The 27,721-nt window shown below is 45.8% G+C and overlaps 2 protein-coding genes across 2 annotated transcripts in view; one reads left to right on the top strand and one right to left on the bottom strand.

The window, feature by feature from the left end:
• The window catches only part of GNA14 (G protein subunit alpha 14), a 90,288-nt gene extending 65,140 nt beyond the window's left edge, over positions 1–25,148 (top strand). Inside the window, exons 2-6 of the mRNA XM_047097508.1 lie at positions 14,698–14,852; positions 17,626–17,754; positions 19,879–20,008; positions 23,593–23,746; positions 24,728–25,148. Of these exons, the coding sequence (XP_046953464.1) occupies positions 14,698–14,852; positions 17,626–17,754; positions 19,879–20,008; positions 23,593–23,746; positions 24,728–24,918 (759 nt within the window). The 3' untranslated portion in view covers positions 24,919–25,148. The remainder of the gene's footprint in view (positions 1–14,697; positions 14,853–17,625; positions 17,755–19,878; positions 20,009–23,592; positions 23,747–24,727) is intronic.
• Positions 25,149–26,515: 1,367 nt separating this feature from the next.
• On the bottom strand, positions 26,516–27,531 carry LOC124524100 (cytochrome c oxidase subunit 5B, mitochondrial-like). The gene is given in 2 exon segments (XM_047096151.1): positions 26,516–26,781; positions 26,984–27,531. Coding segments are annotated over 2 exon segments (369 nt in total). The 5' UTR covers positions 27,087–27,531.
• Between the last annotated feature and the right edge of the window lie 190 nt (positions 27,532–27,721).

Raw genomic sequence — 27,721 nt, 5'->3', positions numbered from 1 at the left:
CCCTACCGGAGCCAAGAGTTGTTGAAGAAGCTGGAATTTGATCAAAGGAAGCTGGAAAACCAATTTTGTGTGTGAAATCTTAATAAGTAAATGGTCATTTTGTAAATATTCCAGGTGTGCTTGAAAGAAGCACATATTGTACAGTTATTTTGAATATAGGGCTCTACATGTGTCCCTGAGGTCAAATTTGCTGATCAAGATGTTTGAATTGACTATATCTTTACAGTTAATAGTTAGATGATTTTTCTTATTCTATCAGTTACTGAGAGAGTTATGTTAAAATTTCCTGTAAGAGGAGAACAAGGAGCAAGGATGTGGAGAAAAAGGAGCCCTCATGCACTGTTGGTGGGAATGCAAACTGGTGCAGCCACTGTGGAAAGCAATGTGGAAGTTCCTCAAAAATTAAAGTAGAATTACTATATGATCCAGTAATTCCGCTACTGGGTATTTCTCCAAAGAATATGAAAACACTAATTTGAAAAGATCTATGCGCCCTTACATCTATTGCAGCATTATTTACAATAGCCAAATTACAGAATCAACCCAAGTGTCCGATAGATGAATGGATAAAGATGTGGTACATATGCCATGGAATATTATTCAGCCATTAAAAAGAGGGAAATCCTAACATTTGCAACAACACGGATGGAGCTAGAGAGTATAATTCTAAGTGAAATAAGTCAGAGGAAAACGCATACCACATGATTTCACTCGTGGAATTTAAGAAACAAAACAAGCAAAGGAGAAAACAGAGACAAATCAAGAAACAGACTCTTAATTATAGAGAACAAACTGATAGTTACTAGAGGAGAGGTTGGCAGGGTGATGGGTGAAATAGGTGACAAGTAGTACACTTGTCATGATGAGGACTGAGTAACGTATAGAATTGTTGAATCACTATATTGTACACCTGAAAAAAAATATAACAATGTATGTTGACTGTACTGGAATTAAAATTTAAAAACTTGATAAAAAATTTTCCTGTAAGATGATCTATTTTGCCATTTAGGTCTAAGAAATTTTGCTCTCTATATTTTGAGCCTGTGTTATTAACTGCATAGAACTTTAAAACTGTTATGTCTTTCTGAATCTTTGTCCTTTAAAATATTCCTATCTCAAGTTATGCCTTTAAGCTTAAAGTCTTCTGTGGGTTTTTTTTTTTTTTAGCTTTGTGGAGGTATTATTGACAAACCTTATAGTCTACTTTGATTGTAATAGGGAGGCTTCAGCTTCCTTCAAGTTAGTGTTTGTGTGGTATATCTTTTTCCATTTTTCTACTTGTCCCCCTTTCTGGGAGTTACCTTCTTATGTTTGGTTATTTCTGTGGTGTGCTGGATGCATGTGAAGAAATAATTTGAGGGTAAGGAAGATACTGTCTTCTAAACTCCAAAATGGAATTTCTTTTTCTTCTCCCAGGTGCCTGAGGATATTCAATTCTGAGATTGTGGTGATTCCATGCTGAGTTGCAGCCCCCTCAGGGCTACCCTTTGGGATCCAAACCCAGAACCAGAGGGCTTTCAAGGGCCTTTGGCCCCTGCTAACCTTTAGATTTCAACCCCTGTCACTCTAGTCCTATGATCTTGAAAAAGGAGCTACTCCACCTTCCAGAATAAGCAGAAGCCCCAAGGAGAAAGGCTCCCCAAATGCTGGTTCAACTTTTTAGATGCCATTCTTCCTGATGTTCCAACCAGTAATTATTTACTATTTCATTAGTTTTATGATACTTTCAAGTGTATTTTTTGAAAATACTTTGTTCATCATTTCTACCTGTCCTTAGTGGAAGAATTGATTGAAGTTTCCTAGTTGTTCTATACCAAAAGCAGAAGTTTCTTATTTATTTCCTATAGCAAAAATTCTGTCTCTAGTATAGTTGACTGGCATTTTATTTTTTTTAAATGTTTATTTACTTATTTGAGAGAGAGCGTGAGCAGAGGAGGGGCAGAGGGAGAATCCCAAGCAAGCTCCACCTGGGGCTCGACATGGGTTTTGATCCCACGACCCTGGGATCATGACCTGAGCTGAAATCAAGAGACTCTTGACTGGGCTGCCCAGGTACGCCTAGCATTTTCTTTATAATGTGACATTTGAGATGCGTTAAAAGCTGATCGTAATGGAGCACTGAAATTTTACTTCATAATTTATGTTTAATAGGATACAGAAGCGCCATTCTGGATTTTGATGTAGGGGTTATTGTACAAAAGTCAGCGATACTATGTTACAGGGAACTTAACTTTTTCATTCTATATTTTATTTCAATCTTGTTTTCAAAAAGTTTGCAAAGCTCATAGGTACTACATATGACAATAGACGCTTGGGATATTATTAAATTAGATTTTTATCATATAGAATATATTAATGTAAATTTTGAGTGAAAATGCTTGAGTATCTGACAAAAGAACTCTGGCTTCCAGAATACCCTCCCCTCATTAGTAATACAGTCAATCTTGGAGAGAAAGCTCTGGGCCCCGCAGTCCTGGGAGGTTAATGGTGTAAGAAGCTCTCCCACTGAGGATCTGGCAGAGAACAGGGTTGCCTGCTGGGCTCTGAATCCCAGCCGGAGGGGCTTGCTGGGCTCCACGGGGACTGTCATCTGGGCAGCCGTGGATCCGTGCGTGAAAGTAGCAAGGCGCCGCTTCATGAAGAGCTCCTTTCATGGTTACCCTGGGAATTTCCGAGTGAAACGCACATGTAGGACATCTGTTTTCTGTGTTCCCCCTTCAGAGCAGTAAAAATGGTGATTTTGTTTGAGAAAGAAATAGAGGAAATGCCAGATATGAGCTCAGTGTTTAAGAAACTGGTCATGTTTCTTGATCTGCTGAATAGCCCCCATAATGTTTACTCTTTTGAGATTTTTTTTTTTTTTTGTTACTGAAACAAATGTGTTAGGCAATTTCAATTCAGTATGCTGCTCTAACCTAGGACTCTCCTGAGAACGACAGACCCATTTTTTTCACCCACTTCCTGGACATCTCCACTTAGATGTCAGCCACCTCCGACTCAGCATCTCCTCTACGCGAGTCTGTTAACATTTCTCGAAACCTGATTCCCTTCTGACTTTTCTTCCCCTCTTTGCATGAGGTAAAGTCAGTATTTTTATTGTTGAAGTGTATTTGACACACATTAGTTAGTTTCGGGTGTAAACTTAGCGAGTTGACAAGTCTATACCTTATACTATATTCACTACAAGTGTGGCTACTGTTTGTCCCCATGCAACTCTACTGCAGTATCCTTGACTGCATTCCCTGTGCTGTGTCTTTCATTCCCATGACTTACTCCTTCCATAACTGAAAGCCTGTATCTCCCATTCCCCTTCACCTGTTTTGCTCATCCCTCCCCCCACCCCTCCCCTCTGGCAACCATCAGTTTGTTCCCTGTATATGAGTCTGTTTCTGCTTTTTGTTTGTTTGTTTAGATTCCACATATAAGTGAAATCATACAGTATTTATCTTTCTCTGTCTGACCCATTTCACTCAGCATGATACCCTCTAGGTCCATCCATACTATTGCAAATGGCAAGATCTCATCCTTTGTGTGACTGAATAATGCTCCATTGTATACATATTTCACATCTTCTTTATCCATCCATCCATCGATGGACCCTTGGGTTGCTTCAATATCTTGGCTATTATAAATAACACTACAGTTAACATAGGAGCGCATTTATCTTTTTGAATTAGTGTTTTTGTTTTCTTTGGGTAATTACCCACTAGTGGAATTACTAGATCATATGGTATTTCTGTTTTCAATTTTTTTTTTGATGAACCTCCCTACTGTTTTTATAGTGGCTGCACCGATTTACATTCCTACTAACAGGGCACAAGGGCCCTCTTTTCCCCACATCCTCAACAACACTTGTTCTTGGTCTTTTGACTCTAGCTGTCTGACAGGTATAAAGTGGTACCTCACTGTGGCTTGATTTGCTTTTTCCTGATGATTAGTGATGTTGAGCACCTTTTCGTGTGTCTGTTGGCAATTTGTATATTTTCTTTGAAAAAAAAACCCATCTATTCAGGTCTTCTGCCTTTGTTTTAGTCAGATACTTGTTTTTTTGGTGTTGAGTTGTGTAAGTTCTTTATATATTTTGGATATTAACCTCCTATTGGATATATCATTTGCAAATATCTTCTCCCATTTAGTAGGTTGCCCTTTTGTTTTATTGATGGTTTCCTTCCTTGCACAGAAGCTTTTTATTCTGGTATAGTCCCAATAGTTTAATTTGACTTTTGTTTCCCTTGCCTGAAGAGACATGTCTACAAAAATGTTGCTAAGGCCAATGTCAAAGAGATTACTGCCTATGATTTCTTCTATGATTTTCATGGTTTCAGGTCTCACATTAGGTCTTTAATCCATCTTGAGTTTATTTTTGTGCATGGTGTAAGACAGGGGTCCAGTTTTATTCTTTTGCATGTAGCTGTCCAGTTTTCCCAGTACCATGTATTGAAGAGACTGTCTTCTCCCCTGGCATATTCTTGCCTTTTTTGTCATAGATTGTCATAGATTGTCATTAATTGACCCTATACACATGGGTTTATTTTGGGGCTCTCTATTCTCTTGCATTGATCTATGTGTTTATTTTTGTGTCCGTACCTTATATACTGTTTGGATTGCCACAGCTTTTTAGGACATCTCAAAATTTGGGATTGTGATACCTCCAGCTTTGTTCTTCTTTCTCAAGATTGCTTTGGTTGTTTGGGGTCTTTTATTATTCAGTAAAGATCTTAAGATTATTCTAATTTTGTGGAAAAAAATGCTGTTGGTATTTTAACAGGAATTGCATTAAATGTATAGATTGCTTTGGGTAGTATAGACATTTTAAAAACACTCTTTTAATCCATGATCATGGAATATCCTCTTCTTTGTATCATCTATTTCTTTCATCACTGTTTTATAGTTTTCAGAATACAGGTCTTTCACAACCGTGGTTAAGTTTATTTCCTGGTATTTTATTCTTTTTGGTACAATTGTCAATGGAATTGTTTTCTCAGTTTCTCCTTATGCTACTTTGTTATTAGTATGTAGAAACACAACCAATTTCTGTGTATTAACTTTGTATCTTGCAACTTTACTGAATTTATTTATTCTAATAGTTCCTTGGTGGAGCTTCTACGGTTGCTTATATATAGTATCATGTCCTCTGCAAATAGTGATAGTTTTGCTTTCTTACCAATTTGGATACCTTTTCTTTTTCTTGTCTGATTGCTATGGCTAGGACTTCCAGTAGTATGTTCAATAAAAGTGGTAAGTGGACATCCTTGTCTTGTTCCTAATCTTAGAGAAACAGGTCTGTTTTTCACCATTGAGTATCAGCTTAGCTGTGGGTTTTTCATATGTGGTCTTTATTATATTGAGGTATGTTCCCTGTGAACTTTGTTGAAAATATTTATCATGAACACATGTTGACTTCTGTCAGATGCCTTTTCTACCTCTATTGGGGTGATATTATGATTTTTATCCTTCGTTTTGTTAATGGGATGTATTAGTTGATTGATTTTTGAATATTGAAACATCTTGCATCTCCAAAATAAATCCCACTTGATTTTTGATGAGTGATCCTTTTAATGTATTGTTGAATGTGACTTGCTAATATTTTGCTGAGGATTATTGGAACTACATTCATCAGGAATATTGTCCTGTAGGTTTCCTTTTTTTGTTGTATCTTTGTTTGGTTTTGTTATCAGGGTAATCCTGGACTCATAGAGTATATTTGGAAACTTTCCTTCCTCTTCTATTTTTTGGAATAGTTAGAGAATAGGTATTAATTTTTCTTTAAGTGTTTGGTAGAATTACCCATGAGTCCCTTTGATCCTGAATTTTTGTTTGTTGGGAGTTTTTTGAGTTACTAGTAATGATCTGTTGAGATTTTCTATTTCTTCCTGATTCAGTTTGGGAAGACTGCCTGTTTTGAGGAATTTATCTATTTCTTCTACAGTGTCCAATTTCTTGGCATATAATTTGTCCTAGGATTCTCTTATAATCCTTGGTGTTTCTACAGTGTCAGTTGTTACTGCTTCTCTTTTATTTATAATTGTATTTATTTGTGTCCTCTCTCTTTTTTTCTTGCATCTGGCTAAAGGGTTATCAATTTGTTTATCTTTCAAAAAACTAGCTCTTGGTTTCATTGATCTTTTCTGTTTGTTTTTAGTCTCTATTTCATTCATTTTTGCTTTAATCTTTATTATTTTCTTCTACCAAACTTGGGTTTTGTTTAACTTTCTTTTTCTATTTCCTTTAGGTGTAAGGTTAGATGGCTTATTTGAGCTTTTGCTTGTTTCCTGAAGTAGGTCTGTATTCCTGCATATTGCCCTTTTAGAATTAGTTTCACTATTTAGCAGAGATTTTGGACTGTTATGTTTTCATTGTCTCAATGTAATTTTTAATTTCCTCTTTGATTTCTTTATCGACACATTGGCTATTTAGTGGCACGTTGTTTAGTCTTCATGTGTTTTGTTGCTTTTCTCCCCCAGTTCTTTTCTCGTGATTTCTTTTTTTTAAAAAATTTTTTTTTTTTCAACGTTTATTTATTTTTGGGACAGAGAGAGACAGAGCATGAATGGGGGAGGGGCAGAGAGAGAGGGAGACACAGAACTGGAAACAGGCTCCAGGCTCTGAGCCATCAGCCCAGAGCCCGACGCGGGGCTCGAACTCACGGACTGCGAGATCGTGACCTGGCTGAAGTCGGACGCTTAACCGACTGCGCCACCCAGGCGCCCTTTTTCTCGTGATTTCTAATCTCATACTGTCGTGGTTGGAAAACATGCACGATACAAGTTCACTCTTCTTAAATTTAATGAGGCTTGTTTTGTGGCCTAACATGTGACCTCTTCTGGAGAATGTTTAATGTTCGCTTGAAAAGAATGTGTTGTTTGGGGATGGAATGTTTTGTGTATATCTGTTATGTCCATCTGGTCTAATGTGTCATTGAAAGAAACTGTTTCCTTATTGATTTTTCTACCTGGATGATCTATCCCTGGATGTAAGTAAAGGTGTTAAAGGCTCTTGTTATTATTGTATTACTGTCATATTTTTCCTTTGTTTTATGTATTTAGGCACTCTAGTATTGGGTGCCTAGATACATACAATTGTTTTAGCCTCTTGTTGGATTGACTTTTTTATCATTATGTAGTACCCTTCTTTGTCTTTTATTACAGTGTTTGTTTTAAACTCTATTTTGTCTCATATAGATATTGGTACCTCAGTTTTCTTTCTTTCTTTCTTTCTTTTTTTTTTTTTTTTTTTTTTTTTACCTCTTCTCTTTGCACGGAATACCTTTTTTTTACCTTTTTCTATCCTTTAATTGTCAGTCTGTATGTGTCTTTGGGTCTGGAGTGAATCTCTTGTAGGAAAAATATAGGTAGGTCTCATTTGGTTTGTTTTTTATTTTTAATCCATTTCACCCCACTGTGTCTTTTGGTTGAAGCATTTACACCATTTACATTTAAAGTAACTATTGATAGGTATGTACCTGTTGACATTTTCTTAACTTTTCCAGTTGATTTTGTAGTTCTCTGTGCTTTTCTTCTGTTCTTGCTCTCTTACCTTGTGACTGATGACTTTCTGCAGTGTTAAGCTTGAATTTCTTGCTCTTTATTTTTTATCAACTAGAAGTTTTGGGTTTGTGGTTACCATGAGGTTCATGTAGAACATCCTAAGTATATGGCAGTCTCTATTGAGTTGATGGTCATTTGAATTCGAACACATTGTCAAAGGCCTTTTTTACTTCCTCCTCCATGTGTTATGTATATGTTGTCATATTTTACATCTTTATATTCATAGTTTTCTTCTAATTATGTCCTTGAAGTCCCTTTAACATTTCTTGTAAGGCTGGTGTGGTGGTGATGAACTTTTTTTTCTCTTGGGCTTTTTTTTTCTTTTTCTCTCATTTAATTCTAAATGATAATCTTGTGGGTAGAGTATTCTTGACTGCAGGCTTTCCCTTTCACTTCTTTGAATATACGATGCCACTTCCTTCTGGCCTGCAAAATTTCTGCTGAAAAAATCAGCTAATAGTTTTATGGGGTTTCCCTCGTACATAACTTTTTGCTTCTCTCTTGAAGCTTTTAAAATCCTCTCTTTATCTTTAACCTTTGGCATTTAAATTCTGATGCGTTGTGGACCTCCTTGGACTCATCTGGTTGGAAACTGTCTGTGCTTCCTGAATCCGGATGTCTATTTCCTTCTGCAGTCTAAGGAAGCTATCTGTTCTTTCTTCAAATATGGTTGGGTGTTTTTTGGTTTTGTTTTGTTTTGTCTTGTTTTGTTTTTGCCCCTTGCTCTCTCGTTTCTCCTTCTCGGACCCCTATAATGCAAATGTTTCTTGGCCTGATGTTTTCTCAGTGGTCCTTTAACCTGTCTTCATTTTGAAATTCTTTTCTTTTGTGCTCTGCAGCTTAGGTGCTTCCCCTTCCCCTGTCTCCTGATTGCTGGGCCGTTCTTCTGCATCTGCTCATCTGTGGTTGATTTCCTCTAGTGTGTTTTTTATTTCAGTTACCGTGTTCTTCAATGCTGATTGGATCTTTTCTTATATGTTCTATCCCTTTGTTGAAGCTCTCACTGAGATCCTCCACTCTTCTCTCCAGTCCAGCGAGCATCGTTATGATCGTTAGTTTAAGTTCGTCGTCAGGCATGTTGCATATCTCTGCTTCATTTAGTTCCTTTTCTGTGCGTTTGTCTTGTTCTTTCATTTGGCGCATTTTCCTCTGCCTCCCCATTTTGATTGATTTGCTGTGTGTGTTTCCATGAATTAGGTACGACAGCTACTTCTAAACCTGAAGGAATGTGTGTGGTCATCCTTTACGTAGACTGTGTGTGCCTTGTGACTTGGGCTGGCTGGCCGGAGCGGTGTCTGGTATGGGGTTGGGGTCCTGGGGCATGCTGTGCTGGGGCTGCACTGGTGGGCTGACCAGAGCTGAAGTGGGCACGGGCCAGGGCCATCTCGGGGCTCTTGACACAGAGGGCGCCCCGGCAGGATAGCTGAAATGGGTGCATCCTGGGGCTGTCTGTGCAGGTGGGTCCTGGTGAGCAGCCGGAGCCAGGGTGGGGTGTATGCTGGGGTCCCCAGGTGCTCCATGCAGGACAGCTGTAGCTGAAGCGGGCACGGGCTAGGGCGGTCCTGGTGCTGTCTGGGCATAGGGTGCCACGAAGGGACGGCTGTAGCCGAACGGGTGGAAACCAGGTTGTCCTGGGTGCTCAGAGCAGCGGGTGTCGGGAGGGATGACCGAAGTTGAGGACAGCACTTGCTTGCGGTGTTCTGGGGCTCTGTGCAGGTGGCCGGAACGAAAGCAGGGTGTGGGTTACTCACAGGGTGTCCTGCTGGGGCGGCCGGAATGGAGGCAGGCACGGGCCGGGGTGTCCCAGGGTGCTTAGCACAGGGGCTGCATGGGTGCGGCCGTTGGAGCCAAAGCGGATGTGAGCCAGGAGGTCCCAGGGTGCTCTAGGCCGGGGGTGCCCCAGCAGGCCACCTGGAGCTGAAGCGGGGCAGGTCTGGAGCGTCCCAGTGTGTCTGTGCCTGTGTCCCCTTGGTGCGGTGGCTGGGGCTGCTCTGGGGTGCACCGCGGTGCAGCTGCCTTGATGGGACAGCTGGGGCCGGTGTGGGCTCGCTGAGGAGGCGGAGTGGCCCCGGCACCTGGATTCTGCTCCCGCGTGGGTGGCAAAGTGGAGGGCAGACGTAAACCGTGGTGTTCCCCGGTCCTTCCAACCTGGAGAGAGTCCCAGCAGCCCCCCTGCCGTTTTCTGGAGGCTGGATCTTTTATCTACTAGCTGCTCTTTTAAATTGCAGCCCTTTGCCGTGCCCCCGGGGCAGATAAATCTGCTCAGGGTCCTTCAGGACTACCCCTCCCCACTGCACTTGGCCGCGTCGTGGGTGCTGGGGAGGGGGGCGTCCCCGCATTACTGTGCCCCTTTCTGTCTTGCTGTTCTCTGTGTGGTCTCTCTAGCTTCTGTGGTACAGAAGCTGTTCAGTCAGCCCTCAGTTTTGCTCTATAGATAGATGTGGATTTGGTGTGTCCCCCCAGGGGGGTGCCGCAGGGGAGCTGAGGGACTTCCTACCGTTGCCATTTTAGACCTTCAGCTCAAGGAGCCAGTCTTTTGAGAGACAGAGAGCACAAGTAGGGGAGAGGGGCAGAGGAAGACAGAAAGAGAATCCCAAGCAGGCTCCACACTCAGCCCTGCGCCCAACACGGGGCCCAACCCCACAACCCCGGGATCACGTTGTCAGCGGTAATCAAGAGTCACACGCTCCACAGACTGAGCCACCCAGGCGCCCCAAGGGGCCAGTCGTAGACAACATAAAAGTGTTCCCACGTTGCCTCAGGGGCCCTCTGCTCCTCGTGCGCCCTCGTTAGAACGTGCTCATCAAAGTGTTCCTGCTGTGCTTGGAAGTGTTTCACCAGGCCATGGGAAAATATGTATAAAACCCCACTTTTTATAACACACAGACATCGTTAACAGTACAGCAGTCATTCATCCTTCGTTCTTTATTTTATTATTTTGAGAGAGATTGCGGGCATGTGCAAACGGGAGAGTGGCAGACAGAGATGGAGACAGAGAGAGAATCCCTAGCAGGCTCCGCTGTCCGCACCGTGGGGCTTGAACCCATGACCCGTGAGATCATGACCTGAGCTGCAATCGAGATTCAGATGTTTAACCGACGGAGCCACCCAGGCCCCTCAAAGTCATTCATATTTCAATAAAATGTATTTAAAAATGGGTCACTCACTTTCTCACTCCTCTCCACCCTTCACAATATTTTTTCCTGGAACGATCCACAGGGGTCCCCAGGACCCAGAGTGGGCGGTGACTGGGCCACTCTCCCTCCCAGCCAAACTCATGTCCTCGTCAGGCCATTCTCGATCAGGTGACAAAATGGTATCCAACCGTAGAACCTTTCCAGATAAATAGAGATCACGGAGGCAAGTAACTGTGTGATGTGATCCTAGATGGGGCAGATAAAGGGCATTAAGAGGACAACTGACAGGGGCGCCTGGGTGGCTCAGTCAGTTGAGCGTCCGACTTCAGCTCAGGTCATGATCTCACGGTCCGTGAATTCGAGCCCTGCGTCGGGCTCTGGGCTGATGGCTCAGAGCCTGGAGCCTGCTTCCGATTCTGTGTCTCCCTCTCTCTCTGTGCCTCCCCCGTTCATGCTCTGTCTCCCTCTGTCTCAAAAATAAATAAATGTTAAAAAAAAGAAATTATAAAAAAAAAAAAAGAGGACAACTGACAGACTTTGGGGAAGGTCTGAAGATGAGATCACAATATTGTGTCGATGCTGTGCTTCTTGCTTTTGGTCATTACACTGTGATTTTTATAGTCCAGGGACCTCATTTTTAGGAAATCACACCAAAGTCTTTAGCAGTGAAGAGGCATTGGGTCTGCAACGTCCCCTCAAGTCCTTCAGGTGGCAAGTCTATGTGCGTGTGTGTCTGGAAAGGGGATGGATGATAAGGCATGGCCATAAATCGTCGACACTGGGACAGTCTTGAAAGGCACAGAGGAACTCTTCTGTCATTTTCCCCATCTTACATTATTCCAAAGTAAGTTTAAACAGCATGATCTCAACAGGTGGGAGCCTTAGCCAGGAGGAGAGCTCTAAACTTGGAATACGTCTGGGCTCCTTGAATTCACTGGGTTCCAAATCCAGTTCCCAATTGCTGGGTTTGTAAGGAGACTGAGGTCCCTTCTCCTTTCAAGCCCGGGTCCCTCCATAGTCCCCTCACTTGGCTGAACAGACACTAGACCTTGCTCTCCTGGCTGAGCTCCCCTGGTTACCTGAAAGCTCAGATTTGTCTTTCCACAGCCTCTACCCCCTTCCCTGCCCCCCCCCCCCCCGACCGGGTGCCCATGTAGAAGCCTACATTCCTCTGGGATATCTCACTGGGCTGCATTTTTTCTCTCTCTCTCTCTCCTGCCAGAGTCAAATACTGGACTTATCCATTGTAACACGGGCCAGTCAGAATAGAGTCGGTTGTGCTCCGGGAACAAACTGCCCCCACAGTTCAGCTTGCTTAGCACAATGACAGATGATTTCTCACTCATGCTGTGTGTGCAGTGTGTTGGGGGAATCTCCGCTCATTGAACTTGCTCAGGAAGCCCGGCTGATTGAGGCTCCATCTTGTCTCCTGACCATCACCACAGTAGATGAAAGGGAGTGTGGTAAATTACTCGGTGGCTCTTTGAAGTTTCTTTCTAAAAGAGACAAGTGTTGGTTCCACTTCTGCTTCACCCACCGTGAAGTACAACTCTCCATGACATCTGTGAGGAGGGGAGGTGGGGATATTTGTAACATCCCGATGATTCTCACAGTGCTCTCTCTCGGGAGTTAAGCTGAGAGTAGGAGTTATATTTAGGGGGCGCCTGGCTGGCTCAGTCAGTGGAACATCCAACTGGATCTCTGGGTCGTGAGTTTGAGTACCACGTTGGGTGCGGAGATGACCGTTGTACAAGTTAAAATAGTCCTATCTAGGAGAGCAGCCTAAGAGGCAGGCATCCCTGAAGCAACGATTCCGCCTGCCTGCCACCAGGGGCAGAGTGAGAGCGACAGACTGGCCAGAAATCACCAGAGCGTTTCCTACTCTGAGACACTTTCTTGGCTCCGAGCTCCTCCGTGCTCTTGCGGTGACTGACACGGGCTTCTGTCACACCGTCCTCAAGTTCTTTTGCTGTTATTTTCTCGTGATGTTCTGTTAGGTAGATTTTTTTTTATGTGCCCCAAATGTTGGCTAGATGCCTGCATCACTAGAACACCTGTTATTTGCCAGGCACTGCCCTAGGCTCTGGGATATAAGGACAGGGAAGACATTGGCTCTGCCCTTGTGGCATTTCCTGACCGGTTACGAAGACGGGGAAGAAAACAGACACTTTACGTAGAGCCATGCCCCAGGTGGGAAGAGACCACATTGCACGTGGGAGGAGGACGGTGGCGGGAGGCAGGGAGGAAGGAGAAGGCAACCCTTTGGCTCCCTACAGACTCTGTCCGTGTTCTCCATTCTTCGTTCTCTCTGGCTTAGAGTAAGGCAGGTGATGTCCAATGTGCTTGTGGGCGGATTGGAAGTCATGGTTTAAAGGCTGTCAGCGTGCCCTCTTTTTGCAAACAAATATTTATTAGGCGTCCACCACAATGGTAAGGCTAATTTTGCTCACATTTGGCTGGTACTTACTAGCTTACAAATCAGACTCCTTGAAAAATCACTGGCTTCTTTCACAAACGAGGATGCCGAGATCGGTAACCACTGGAGTCTTTAAAAGTCCCAGCTGCACTAGTCGAACTCGAGCTCCTTATTCCCAGCCCGGGGCACTTCCCACTGATCCATTCTGCTTACACCTGTTTGAGATTCTACACCCGGGGTCTTCTACCTGCCAAGGACCAGGCAGGACCTCCCACGGTCCAGGCAAAGAGTTTATATCCACCCTCGGTGGGTGGGGTGCAGAGCCATGCTGATGTCATCCCAGCCCTCGGTTTTGCCCTGAGCCGAGTGAATCTGTAAGATCTCCCTTTTCTCCAGCTTCCTGTCGGGCTGTTAATGAGGATGAATAATGCAAGACAGGAGCAACTTTTCAGGGAGTACCGTATAGACTCCAGGAGATCACAGCTGCTAAGCGGATGCTTTGCTGACAGCTGCCGGTGGGTGGCCGGCCCTGCGTGATGTCATTGCCCTGAGATGTGGCAGGACGGCAGAGCAGAGGAAAGGCGGGGTTCCCGTCTCCTTCGGCAGGATTCTCTTGTCCGCTGCAATATGCGGCCAAGGGATGGGATGTTGGACCTCTGCGGCCAACACGTGGTCGTGTTGAGGATGTAACCCAACCTTAGCATTTTCATTGCTAAGGTTTGGTGAGAGGTGTGGCCCCGTGCTTGCCCTACATGGATTAAATGAGATAATGTGTGCGTACCACTCGGCACATGCAAAGTGGGCAATACGTGTTAACTGCTATAATAGTGGTAATTACAGCCATGGCGATCTTAACAAGTACAGTAATAATGGAGCAGTGGTGTAGGAGCAGGAGTTATTTAATGACAGTAACGATAAACACCACGATATTACAGCAATCATTGGCATGGGGAGTTGCAATGAGAGCGGTTCTGCAATGGGAAAGGGTCGTATCAGTGATGCGTGATGATAAACAGCAGAATGGATGGGAACTCTCTGCACTTCCTTTGCTTTGCTCTGAACCTAAAACTGCTGTAAGAAATTAAGTCTAAGTTACTGAAGGAAAAAAAAACAAAAGAAGGGAAAGAGGACAAAGACAGCAGACTGACATCGAATTGGCTGTTCTCTGAAGGCACGGCAGTCCCTTACTGCACGGAGGTGGACCTCCTTCACCACCCCACCCTTGTACGCCAGGACAATAAAAATGGTACTTTTCAGATTGCCCTGAGATGCAGACGCCCCGATGACAGTGAGGATCCCTCGCGCTTGGGCTTCTCTGTTCACAGTTGGGTATTGAACGCTGGTCAAAGTGGCCCCTGGGTCCCGCTGGGACCGAAAGCCGCGGGTCTTGGTCTGTCCGTGGCTCTGCCCGGTTTCAGCAGCCACGTCGTCTGCACCGTAGCTGAGTGCCTGCCTGCGAGCGGCTCCCCTGAAGGGCCCCCGGCATCTAGTGAGATCTTCCCCGATCCACAGACCGGGGGAAATCTTGTCCCCATGGCACCAGCGGGGTGGCTTCCTTTGCCTTTGCCCACCAAAAGCATCTCTCTCCTTCGCTTAGGAAAATGCCCAGCTCATCCGAGAAGTGGAAGTGGACAAGGTCTGTGCGCTCTCCAGGGACCAGGTGGAGGCCATCAAGCAGCTGTGGCAGGACCCGGGAATCCAAGAGTGTTACGACAGGAGGAGGGAGTATCAGCTCTCGGACTCTGCCAGATAGTGAGTACAGAGCCCGGCCTAGCCCCACGCGCGTCGGGCACACGTGGCCACGCTTCGAGGAAGCTTCTGGCTGGGGAGGAACTAGCTGCCTATAAAACGTGGGCCCTCGGTTGCAACACTTCCTCCTTCCCGCTTGTCAGCGTCCCCTCTGACTTCCTGGTGCGTCTCTTACCACCCCCGAAAAACTCTGTCCTTGTCCGCGTTCACCTTTCGTTGCTGTGTTCTAAGCCTCTTTTTCTTTTTTTTCTTAAAAAAATTGTTGTTAATGTTGACTTATTCTTGAGAGAGAGCGAGAGAGCGCACGTGCAAGCAAGTGGGGGAGGGGCAGAGCGCGAGCGAGGGAGACACAGAATCCGAAGCAGGTTCCGGGCTTTGAGCTGTCAGCGCAGAGCCGGCCGCGGGGCTCGAACTCACAAACCGCTGAGCTCGTGACCTGAGCCACAGTCGGTCGCTTAACTGACTGAGCCACCCAGCTGTCTGTTTTTTTCAGCAAGAAGCTCAATCCAATACGGGCTCCCTTTGAGGGGACTCATCTCATTTGGGGTGCTGGAATTTTCTGACTTAAATACGGACGACCACTGCTTCTGGATTCTACTTTCCTCTTCTCCGTATCTCTCTGCCTTCTGGTTTCCTGATCAGTAGACAGCAGGTCCACCTGTCCTCAAATCTGAAATCAGAGTGAAACCAATTTGACAATAAATTTCATAGTAAGAAAAAAATAATAATGAAAAATCAGAGTGCAGACCAGCAGTGAAATAGGCCCACGCCCGTGGCTGATCCGGTGCTTCCCTCTAGTGGGCAAGACGGGTTCTGCAGGCCCAGTGCACGCAGGAAGCTCAGTCCGGGGGCCCTTTGCTTATTGACTCCCTGGGAAGGCCTGCACACTATATTTTTGATTCATAAAGCTCTAGTTTTAAATCATTAATCTCTAAGGAAAAACAAAACAGATGGTCCTGCATGCAAACTATCCCGCGGAGATCACAGCATTTCATCGTCTTAAGGATTTCTTGAGGCCATGCCTCTCCGTCATCTAGGTCACTGGACAAAACAGATCTATCATATTCCTTCTTGAAGAGGTGATGATTCCTGCTTCTGCATCTCAGCTCTTTCCCCTTTGCCCCATGTCATCTTCCGTCGTCTGAGGGCCCCAGAATTCTTTGCCCTTCCCCACGGGTGCATCCCCTTCCCTTCCGGTGTTGCCCTTGCCCTCTGAGCTGGTGCGGGGGGGTGGTTCACCTGCGTCGTCTGGACAAGGCAGTGGTCAGGAAAGGAAACCTGAAATCTCGAAGCCCTTTGATGTGTGTGCCCGGCCGAGTGTTCAATGCCATTAACCCAGGTTTGCACAACCACCCTAAGCACAGGAACATTTAGCTGCAACAGAGCAGTCAGGTAGGAAAAGGAAATAAAAGAAGCCCAGGGAAGGTGTTGGGTCAGCTCAGAAAAATCCAGAAGGAAGGAAGGCGGTGTCCCAAGGAAGAGGACAGACTGCCATTGGCAGCTGTAGAGTGAGAGACAACCTCAAGTCAGTGAAGCCATCTCCGGTCCTTCCCTGAGACAGCCTAGTGTCATCGGCTTCTGTGAAGGTCCTGGGGAGTGGCTGGGGCTCTTGATGTAAATCCATTTGGAGGAGACCCGGTGGAGCCCTGAACACCGGAGCTCACGCACTGGCAGGAGTGTAGGGAACAGCTAGGTGGACAGGGCTGCAAACAGAGTGGCCCTCAGAAACCCGGTGTTGCCCCGCCTTTGGACTTGGCAATATTCAAGGCGCTTGTGCAGCGTCCTTGGTCCGGGTCCATAGCTGTCATCCGCTTATCGGGCCAGGCGTTCCCTCGACAGAACTTCAGTGTGTGCCTGCTGTGGGCCAGGCACCGGGGTAAGAGCTGCAGGTACAGCCAGTGCTCTCTGTCCTCAAGCGACATACGGTCTGACGGAGTGTGGTTTGCTTCCTTGGAGTGAGGGCTGCACGGTGAATAGGGTTGGCCTGTTCCCCGCCGGGCTCCCCTTCATGCCGCTTGCTGGGCACCACTATCCTAGCCCAGGTCTGTCTGCGCAGGGAGAAGATAGGGCCAAACCTTACTTTGCGGGAGCCTCCGAATCACCACTCCCATTGTTAGCCAGGGCCTGGTTATGGTCATTTTTCTCGAAAATGCCTTTTAGAAAGGACTCAGAGCTTAAAAAAAAAGTGTCCTCTCATTTGACCACAGAAAGAGTGATTTGTTTTCGGCTTAGGAATTTAATGTACGGCCAGAAATCATCTGAGACCGGTTTTGGCTTCTTGTGGATGTTCAGTTTCCCAATAAACAGTAAACTTTTTCTTGTGAAGGAACTTTGAGATGGCCTGTTTATACCTTTATATTCTCATAGAAACTCTAAATCATTGAGCAACGCCCTTGAGAACAGCGTCTACATTCTACACTGTGGAGGGGGGGTGAGTGTGGGATGGGGGAGGGTCAGCGAGCCCATCCCAACAGCCTTTCCTTCCGACCCGCCGGCTCCCTCACTGGCCAGCCAGAGAGAGAGAGAGCTTGGAGCCTAGAGGAAGAGATGGCATGATTTACAGGTTTCCCAGGGGCTCATGGGAGCTTCTGATCCACATTCCCTCCCAAACGGTCACAGTTGGGGTGGGGTGCCTGGTCAGCACCAGGTCTCAAGAAGTCTTGGCTGGAATCCTTGAGCCTGGCTGGGGGGTGGGGGGGAGGGGGGGTGCAGTGAGTTAGGCTGACTTCCCCGATGTCTGACACAAGTCTTGGCGCCTTGCTGTCTGCTCTCACAGTTACCTGACCGACATTGACCGGATCGCAATGCCGTCCTTCGTGCCAACCCAGCAGGACGTGCTTCGTGTTCGCGTGCCCACAACCGGCATCATCGAGTATCCGTTTGACTTGGAGAACATCATCTTTCGGTAAGACTGTCTCCCTGATGTGGTCCATTAAGAATCTGTCCGGTCTTGGAAGTCCCCAAATTAAGTCCGTTATTCCTAAAAGCGGTTACAGCTCCTAGAGCCGTATGACCCTGTCTGTCACGAGGTGTTTAGAATTGTGACAGGTCTCCGCTCCTAGAACGGAGAGGAACTCCCCTTCCTGTTCCCCGTAGAACATAAAAGTCTCCTTACCTAAGTCTGGAGTGATTCCTGTGTGTAAAACACACGCACACATAGATGTATACTTCTGTAACCACAAATTGAAAACACTGATGTCGTTTCCCTAAATTTGACTATTTCTCTTCCCTTATATTCCCTTCTCTAACATCTATTTAAAAAAAACAAAAAACAAAGAGCCAACACAAAAGTGTGTGTTAAAAGTTACTACTGGGCACCTGGGTGGCTCAGTCGGTTAAGCGTCCGACTTCGGCTCAGGTCATGATCTCACGGTTTGTGAGTTCGAGCCCTGCGTTGGACTCTGTGCTGACGGCTCAGAGCCTGGAGCTCAGATTCTGTGTCCCCCTCTCTTTCTGACCCTCCCCTATTCATGCTCTCTCTCTCTCTCTCTCAAAAATAAATAAATGTTAAAAAAAGATTAAAAATTACACAATACATATAAACTATTTACAGCTGTGTAAAAATATATGAATTCCCACATATAAATATAAGAAGTACTTTTAGGATGACTTAAGTGGACCTTCATTGCACCTAATTATGGCAACAAATTAGTAATATGGTACATATGCCCAGCATTGCAAATTTCAAAGCAATTCTATATCCCTTGGTTCCCATGTTCCTCCTTAGGGCTAATTACATTATGCTTTTCCAGTGGAGATGGACACAGGTCCCACCCTGCCACACCCAGGCCATCTGTAAACACTGTTCCATCTCAAGGCTTCGGAGCATTGTTGCTCTGATCGAGCCCCTTGAAAATCTGCATCTGGGGGTGCCCGGGTGACTCAGTCGGTTGAGCGTCCGACTTTGGCTGTGGTCATGATCTCACGGTTTGTGAGTTCGAGTCCCACGTCGGGTTGTGGGCTCGTAGCTCAGAGCCTGGAGCCTGCTTTGGATTGTGTGTCTCCCTCTCTCTCTCCCCCGACCTACTTTTGCTCTTGTTGTTACCCCCCCCTCAAAAACAAAAAATAATAATAATAATAAGCTTAAAAATCTGTATCTGAATGCCATGAATTTATGAACACAACTATTTCAGAATCAGTGCTTCTTGCTACTTGGAAAACTGGTATCTGGTCCACAGATGTATTCTCTTTGGCCCACATGGTGTTGTTAAGCAACTTTTGAAACTTGGTCCATTTTGCTTAAAACACTTGGTAACTGGTTTCTCTGAAAGGTTGAGGGTCCGGTCATGGGGTGCGTTTCTATCCAGCTGCATGGCAGTCGACCCTGCAGACAGGGCCCCTAGCATTCTCGAGTTGCCTGTTGTCGTGCTTTGGAGAGACCCACTTGACTCGTTTCCGGAAACTGCCCGACTCCTGGAGCGTTCGAGCTCCGGGGCCATCTTGGGGCTATGACTCTGAAGTCTTTCCCCAAGACACAGAGGAAGGCCTTGGGTTTCCATATAGGACGGAGGAAACTTGTAGGTCTTTATAGGACAGAAGGGGTGGCATCCACCTAAGGCAGAGAGGATTTCTGGAGAAATCTGAGGAGTGGTGAAAAACAGGTGGGGGTGAGGGCCCGAATCCGGCCGAGTGGACCTGGAAGACCGCCCGCCTTCCTGCCCCTTGTGTGTCTGGTGTCCTGGCACTCGGCCGTGGTTTGAGCAATAGCTAAGTGGATGCTTGTGCTTCCTGCCTGGACTGTTGCAGCAGCTTCCAAACCAGCGTCCCCGAGCAGCCTCCCCCGAGTGACCTCTACATCTGTCTTCAGTAACTCTGCTTGCATCCTGTGCCTCCTTTGCTCTAGGAAGCATCTAGGGTTCCTCACTGCCTCATGGAGCGGTGCTCACACATTCTAACCATAAGGCCCCTTTTCACTCGAAAACAATTACTGAGGACCCTAACGAGTTTCCACAATATAAGGACTCCTGCCCTTTTTTCCCAGAGAGCCATGCATGCCAACCTTTGAATGATCTGTGTGTCTGTTGAACAGGATGGTAGACGTTGGTGGCCAGCGATCTGAGAGACGGAAATGGATTCATTGCTTTGAGAGCGTCACCTCCATTATCTTTTTGGTTGCTCTGAGTGAATACGACCAGGTCCTGGCCGAGTGTGACAACGAGGTACGCTGGGCGGGGAAGGGGACGGCTGTGGAAAACGGGGACTCTTTCTGCAGTTTGCAAGAAGCCAGCGCTCTGGACTCCGTTCTTGAGGCTAAGCCGGCTTGGCTGGTCCAAGCGTGGTCTGTGGCTTAGCAGCACCGCCATCATCTGGGCGCTTGTTGGGAATGCGTGCCTCGTCAGTCAACCCAAACTGAATGAAATACACGGGGAAGCGGGAGAATCACTGGCCTAGAAACCTGGTCCTCAAAGTGGGATACGCACTGCGATTCCCCGGGGATCATTGTGAAAAACCTGGCACCTGGGTCCAACTCAGGATTCTGGTTCAGTTGAGGTGGGTGTGGGCTGAGCCTGGGATCTAAGCTCATGTGCTTAGAGTCCCTGCAGACTTTGATTCTCAGCCGTGGCTACATATCGGGACCCCTTGGGGAGTTTTAAAAAAAGACCATCTTTTGGACCCCACAGGAGAGATTCGTATTTCCTGGGTCTGAGTTTGGAGGTATCTTTTCCAAGCCCTTTATGGGTACTAACATATAGCCAAAGTTGAGCAATGTTACTTCTTTCTTTTTTAAGACAATGCTTATTTTTGAGAGAGGAGAGCACGCACACGCAAGCAGGGGAGGGGCAGAGAGAGAGGGAGGCTAGAATCCGAAGCAGGCTCCAAGCTCTGAGCTGTCGGTGCAGAGCCTGACACGGGGCTCGAACCCACAAACCATGAGATCATGACCCGAGCCGAAGTTGGATGCCTAACCGACTGAGCCATGCGGGTGCCCCAGAGCAATGCCATTTCCAGTAAATATGAGAACAGACTTCCCAACCTCCATGGTGCACCCTAATTAGGTCCCTAACTGAGCTGGCATGGGGAGTGGTGCCAGATGCTTGAAGCTATTCGGACCTACCCCGGTCAGGCATCCCGTGTCCCCTGCAAAGTTGCCATAGTCCTAGCTGGGTCAAACTCTAACTGTGTCTTCCCAGGAAGTGGGGAGAGCCATTCCTGTCACTTCGTTGCGAGGTGGGGTTGTGCTCTGTGGGACACCATTGTCCTCCCCTGGTCTTTTCCCCACCCTTGCACGACACATCCTGACCTCGTAGAAAAATGTCTCTTGCTCCTGGGTCGTGATCGTAAAGCAGTGAAGAACTCTGCCCAGGATTAGGCAATCACCGAACAAATGGGATCTTGTATTTCTTGAGAGCAGACCTTTCTCTGTGGAGCACAGTTACATGAGCTAATTAGTGGAGGATTAACCCACTTACTAGCGTCATTGTGCAGAGAAACACGGCAATCCTGGCTGCCCCCCAGCTCTTCCAAGGGAGACATTTTGTTAAAAAAGCAAAAAAGGCGTCATGTTATCAATGTGAAAAATTAGCTCCCAATTTGTCTCGGGATTACTTAATGATGTTTCTCAGAAAACTCAAAAGATCATTCAGGTGCACAAGGGACCAACGCCTCAGCCCTATATGTGTAGAAATTAGACATTTTCTTTTTTGCCGGAAGTCACAAGGTATCTGGAGAAAGATTAAGTGGCTGCCACTCAAACCTTCCTATCCCGGTTGTAATTATCTGTTGCGTCCCCTCCCCGGGCTGCGTAGGAATTGTTTCTTCGTATACACTAGACCCTTGAACAACACAGGTTTGAACTGCATGGGTCCACTTATACGTGGGTTTTTTTCCCCGATAAATACAGTACACTAAGTGTATTTTCCTTACGATTTTCTCATTGCTTTTCTCTAGCTTTGTTGTAAGAATATGGTATACGACACCCATAACATATAAAATACGTGTTAATCGATTGTTGGTGACACTTCTGGTCAACAGTAGGCTACCAGTAGTTAAGTTTTGGGAGAAGTAAGAAGTTATATGCACATTTTCTTTTTTTTTTTTTTTTAAGCTTATTTATTTTGAGGGAGAGAGAGAGGGACCAAGCTGAGAAGGGCAGAGAGAGGGAGAGACAAAATCGAAGGCAGGCCCTGCGTTGTCCATGTAGAGCCCAGTATGACGCTCGATGTCACAAACCATGATATCATGACCTGAGATCAAGAGTTGGAGGCCTAACCGACTGAGCCACCCGGGTGCCTGTGTGTGCACATTCTCGACTCTTCTGGTAGGTCAGCGCCCCCGCCTCCTGCGCTATTCAAGAGTCGGCTGTGTTGTCTTTCCTAGGAGATCGTTACTGAAAAGATAATAAATTTTTGTTAAGCTTTAAAAACAACTGAGGGACGGGGCACCTGGGTTGCTCAGTTGGTCGGGCTTCTGACTAAGTCGGCTCAGGTCATTATCTTGCACAGCGTGAGTTGGAGCCCGGCGTCGGGCTCAGGGCTGATAGCTCAGAGTCTGGAGCCTGCTTCGGATTCTGTGTCTCCCTCTCTCTCAAAAATCAATAAAAACATTTTTAAAAATTAAAAAAAAAATACTAACAACTGAGGGGTTACCCATCTGGTAATAAATGCCAGATCTTAATTCCCAAAAGGGTACCGAGCAAGAGGATGAATCCCAGTGTACGGGACTTGTAGGCAAACAGATTTACAGCATGTTCCTCCGCAGTGGGCGTGCAAGGCTTTCATGGTTTTGTCTGAGCACTTCCCTCTGTCTAAAGGGAAGCTGCTGTTTCTTTACTCTTAGAGCTGGAGTGCCTGGCTGGCTCCGTCTGTTGAGTGTCTGACTTTGGCTCAGGATATGATCTTATAGTTTGTGAGTTCGAGCCCCGCGTTGGGCTCTCTGCTGTCAGCCTGTCAGCAAAGAGTCTGCTTCGGGATCTTCTCTTCCCCTCTCTTCACCCCTCCCTGGCTTTCGCTCTCCCAAAAATAAAGATTAAAAAAAAAAAAAAAAAACCTTCAGAACAGAGTACTATCTAGAACAATTATTGTCACCAGATGAGATTTGTATGTGCCCTGTCTACTCTCCCTGAAGTAGGAACATTTGGTGTATTCTTGCCAATGTCAAATGTTAAGAGATGTTGACGGTGTTTCTACGTAATTTTGATCAGGTCCTACTACCACATGGACTTGGGACATAATTTAAACTTGTGAACACCACTATGCTCATCCATCATATGGGGACGCTGTGCCCCGAGTAGAGCTCCTCCGTATTGCCAACACGTGAAGTGTGTCAGCAGCGTGCACTCCTCGCTCTGCCCGTGTCCAGCGTTCCTCTGGACGGTGGCTGGGCTCCAGGAGCTTCCCCCTCATGGTCTGGGAGCCCAACCCCAATGACACAGGGCTTCCGGGGTCTAAGTTACTCACTTCCCCCACTCGGTAATCCCAGTAATGACCCAGAAAACCTTTGTCAAATAGGATAGGAACTTTCTTCCAAGTTTCACAAAAGCCTTTCTTACGTGTGTTTATTTGCGGTGCCACAGAACGCATACCGAAGAGAGTGACTAAGAGAGCCGGTGGGGGTGTGGGGGGGAAATAGAGGCAGTAGACCTGGTATCCTGAGGTGCCCCAGGTGCTCACCAGCTTCAGCAAGGACAGTGATATGGAGCCGGTAGCTGGGTGAGGGGACAGATGGGCGGGACCAGACATTTCGGCACGTGGCTCCCAAAGTACCGTTTTTCTTATTAACCCTAAGCCCGTTGTTTCTTGCTTAGAACCGCATGGAAGAGAGCAAAGCCTTATTTAAAACCATTATTACCTACCCCTGGTTTCTGAACTCATCTGTGATTTTGTTCTTAAATAAGAAGGATCTTTTGGAAGAGAAAATCATGTACTCTCATCTAATTAGCTACTTCCCAGAATACACAGGTGAGTGTCCATCTTGTTGACTTCCCCGGGCATCATCCACCTTATTGGTCAGGCCCCTGGACCCCCCCTGCCCCCGATCTGCCTCTAACACCCTTTCTCACCGAAGCTCCAGGTGCATCACTGTGTTTTGCCTCAGCACCTCCACGCATGCCAACACCTTTTGTGAACTTCACCCTGTTCTCCAAGACCCAGCTCAGGCGCCTCCTCCGGGAAGTCCTTCTCACCCTCGCGGCACCCTCGTCTGCATAGGTGTGCCTCCCGCGTGCTCCCCTGGCAGCAGGGGCTCACTCTGTTGTCCCCTGGCCTTCGTCACTCTGTGTAGTGTTGTCCGCGTGGGCAGCTCCCGAGGCAGAGACTGTGCCCGCCCTGCCTTTCCGGTCTCTGTCCGAGTGCCCGGTACTTCTTCTGTGTATGTTAGTGTGGCAGTCCCCTTCCTAGGCACAGGGTAGACAACAGTTTTTATGAATATGACCTACCCCTGGCTGGAAAGTTTATGTCTTGTTGCTAAGGATTTCTGGTACAGGAGGTCTCGAATATCAGGAAGTGTGATACTGATGTTTAGGGTTTTAGCGTCCTATGACCAAAAGGTCATAGCTGCAGTGGCCCTATCGGGTAGAGCCCTCACGCGTTAAAATGAGACTTGGGGGTCTAATCATGTTCCTGTATCCTTCCTTTCCCTAGTCCTAGCCCATTTCTGTCTGCCTCTGTGGTCCAAATCCAAAAGTTAAGTTGGCTATTTTTCAACAAATTGCTTTCAAGTACAATTTTTAGATGGCAATAAACACTTTAAAAGACTCTTTTATGAGATATAATAAAATAGAATGAAAGTTAATGTCCCCAGGTCAACTATCCTCTAGAACTAAGACAACTGAAAGAAGGATCCCACACAAGAGCAAGGCTGGATCGAGAATGATTTGGGGGAGGACCTGTTGGTTGGTCACTATCTTTCTTCTTTATTCCTGTAACTACGCTCTTGACTAGGACCGAAGCAGGATGTCAAAGCTGCCAGAGACTTTATCCTGAAGCTTTACCAAGATCAGAATCCTGACAAAGAGAAAGTCATCTATTCTCACTTCACGTGTGCTACAGACACGGAGAATATCCGCTTTGTGTTCGCTGCCGTGAAAGACACGATTCTCCAGCTCAACCTGAGGGAGTTCAACCTGGTTTGAAAGCTGCTGTGCACTTCTCACCCATTCCAGAAGACAGGATTTGCAAGCTCCTCACATATTTGCAAGTGCTTGTGACGTCACCCACCCCTGGCAGCACGGAGCCCGTCATGCAGGCCACGGGGCCAGGTGTTGGACCTTACGAGATATTTGAGTGTGGCACCCTTTTTCAAAGTCTTGATTCCCAAATTGTTTTTATATTTCTTTTCTTGAGTTTTGGCTCTAAGATTTTGTGTAAGTTTTTAATTTGATATTTTATAGAATTTTTAAAAGCCATTGTGATTTATGTTTTTTTAAGTGTGTTTAATAGGCATTAACACATCATGTAACAGAGGCGTCTGTTAGTTTATAGATCATACCTTGAGACCTCTAGGATGAGTTTGGGTGATATTTTCAAAAAAGAAAATAAGGGGTTTGAAGCTTTTTATTAAATCTTGTAATTCAGAGATTTTAGATTGTTTTTCTCTCTCCATGCTGAAGTATGCATTTAACATGCCATCAAAGATTTTTTTGGTTTTGTTTTTTTGTGTTAAATATTTTTAAGCCAAACTGATGACTATATTAATATATCTAACTTAGTTTTGCCATAATTTGATCACCATGCAGCCAAAGTTGACATAAGTGGGCTCGAGATAGCATACGTGCTGTACCGGTAAAAAATGTGTGTGTGTTTTATGTGTGTATATATATACACGACCAAGTCTTGTAAACTTACGAAATGGCTAAAAGCCTAAACTGTTTAACCAGCGTAATGCAACCCCTGCCCAAGTTCTGATGGCCACCACAGTTTTGCCGTTTGAACCGTGTATGCTGTGCCTTTCTGAGGAGGCTAAGAATATACCATTCTGCCATTAGCATTGAATTACATTGTGTTTCTTTGAGCTCGTCGTTGACTGATGGGTCAGCTCCTAAAAAGAAAAATGCTGTGACTTTAATAGTTTGTAACTCAAACTTTCTACATGTTCTTGCAGGAGAGGAAAAGTAAATTTCCTTTTACGTTCTAGCTTCCTGGCTGAGATCTGCCCCTGTAAAACAAACAAGCAAAATAGATTAACAGGAAAAAGCCCAGGAGTTTAATAGTATGTATGCCTCCTGTACACATTAGAGGTCTCCAGAAGAACTGAACCACTTCCCAAACAGGCCAAGCTCTCACCTTGAGTACCTTCTTCAGCTAAAGACCTAAGAAAGATGTTGGAGGAGGAAGAACCTCTCATAGGTGGCTATCAGGCAAAGCACAGTAAACAAGAGTAAGGTTGTGATGACGTAGTCACTTTGTCTTTCTGGATACCCTCACAAACGGAGATTTCCCTTATACAAGAGTAGCTTTTACTAGGTTTCCAGAGCTTTTGCCGGATCTCCTATTTCTTAAAAATAATCAGCTCAAAGTAATCCTTCTGCCAAAGAGGCACACTTTTGGGGTGCCATAGTCTGCTCCCTTTTGGGGCTGCCTTTGAAACTTAAGATTCGTTTCACAGTCCAGAAGCTGAGTTCGTTGATAGATTGCTTTTTTTTTTTTTTTTTTTTTTTTATGAGAGAAGGAGCCAATGCAATGGCCAGTCTTTATTGGAAACAAGAAACTTTACAGCACCTTTGGAGTAAGTTAATGCTTGTAATGGGTTCCACAGCCTGGGCCTCGCCGGGCCTCGCCTTTGGTGAGCCAGAACCAGATGATGGCACTGTTGTCCTCTTCTCAGATGCAGCCCACTATTCACTTGTTGGTGACAGATGCGACTAAATTAGGGTTTTCCTTGGTGCCTGAGACTGCATTTGGGGCTAGCATATTGTATGGGTTTAGTCCCCTCCGTGCAGCAGTCACGACCTCCCTCTCCAGCCCAGTCACCTGCTGATCAGCAGTAGAAACACCACCTCCAGGGCACCTGGGTGGCTCAGTCGGTTAAGTATCTGACTCTTGGTTTCGGCTCAGGTCACAATGTCATGGTTAGTGCGTTTGAGCCCTGACAGTGCGGAGCCAGCTTTGGGTTCTCTCCCTCCCTCTCTGCCTTTCCCCTGCTTACGTGCTTTCTCTCTTTTACGATAAATAAATACTAAAAAAAAAAAGAAACACCACCTCCAGATGCCATGGAGTGCACCTTGTTGGCTCCATTGGGACTGCGGGCCCTGAGGGCCTCCTCGGCCAGTGTTCCAACTCCAGGAAGTAACTTTGAAGCCATTGTGCCCGCTATAAATAGCACTCCCGTCCGTCTTGAGAATTGTTCAGGTTGGTGAAAAAGTTGTGTCTCATTTTAGGCCTCTGTGGTGCAAGCAGGTATTTAAATAAGAAGCACTTCTATGGGAAAAGAAGGTTAATGGAGCAAATTCTACACTAGACCTCTGTCCTGGGGGCAGCCCTTCATATGATTTCTACAGGTTGGGTTTAAAGATAAACTCTGGTCTGCAAAGCGGCAGGCATGAAGACTGTAAACATGAGCTTTTGTGGCCATTTCTGTGGCGTTAATAGCAATAGCTATTACCATGAAAATAAGAGTGGTCGCTATTAGTTTCCAAGTTTTGGAGGAATCAGGGAGAAAAAGGAATTATTTCATCTTATTCATTAAGGTATACTTCATCAAGTTACTGTAGCTTAGGAGAAAAGAAAAAGTCTCCTTAAATCTGGAAATAATATTTCAAATAGTCGTAAAAATTAAAACCGTCCTCATCGTTCAGTCTCATGTAATTCTTGTTGATCTTCACCTTGTATTAGCAATTTTATAATTCCACTTTTTCCTTAGAGGTTTATAAGTTCTTGCTCAGTTCAGTGGTATGATTTGGAAGTTACCGGAAATTTGTACTCGTCAGAATCCTTTCC

The sequence above is a fragment of the Lynx rufus genome, unplaced genomic scaffold (genome assembly GCF_022079265.1).
Source record: "Lynx rufus isolate CCGP_SWC_20201006 ecotype Redwood Valley unplaced genomic scaffold, mLynRuf1.p SCAF_10, whole genome shotgun sequence".
In the NCBI taxonomy this organism is placed as follows: Eukaryota; Metazoa; Chordata; class Mammalia; order Carnivora; family Felidae; genus Lynx; species Lynx rufus.
Note: the sequence above shows the minus strand (reverse complement) of the source record. Positions and strands in the feature narration are given on the sequence as shown.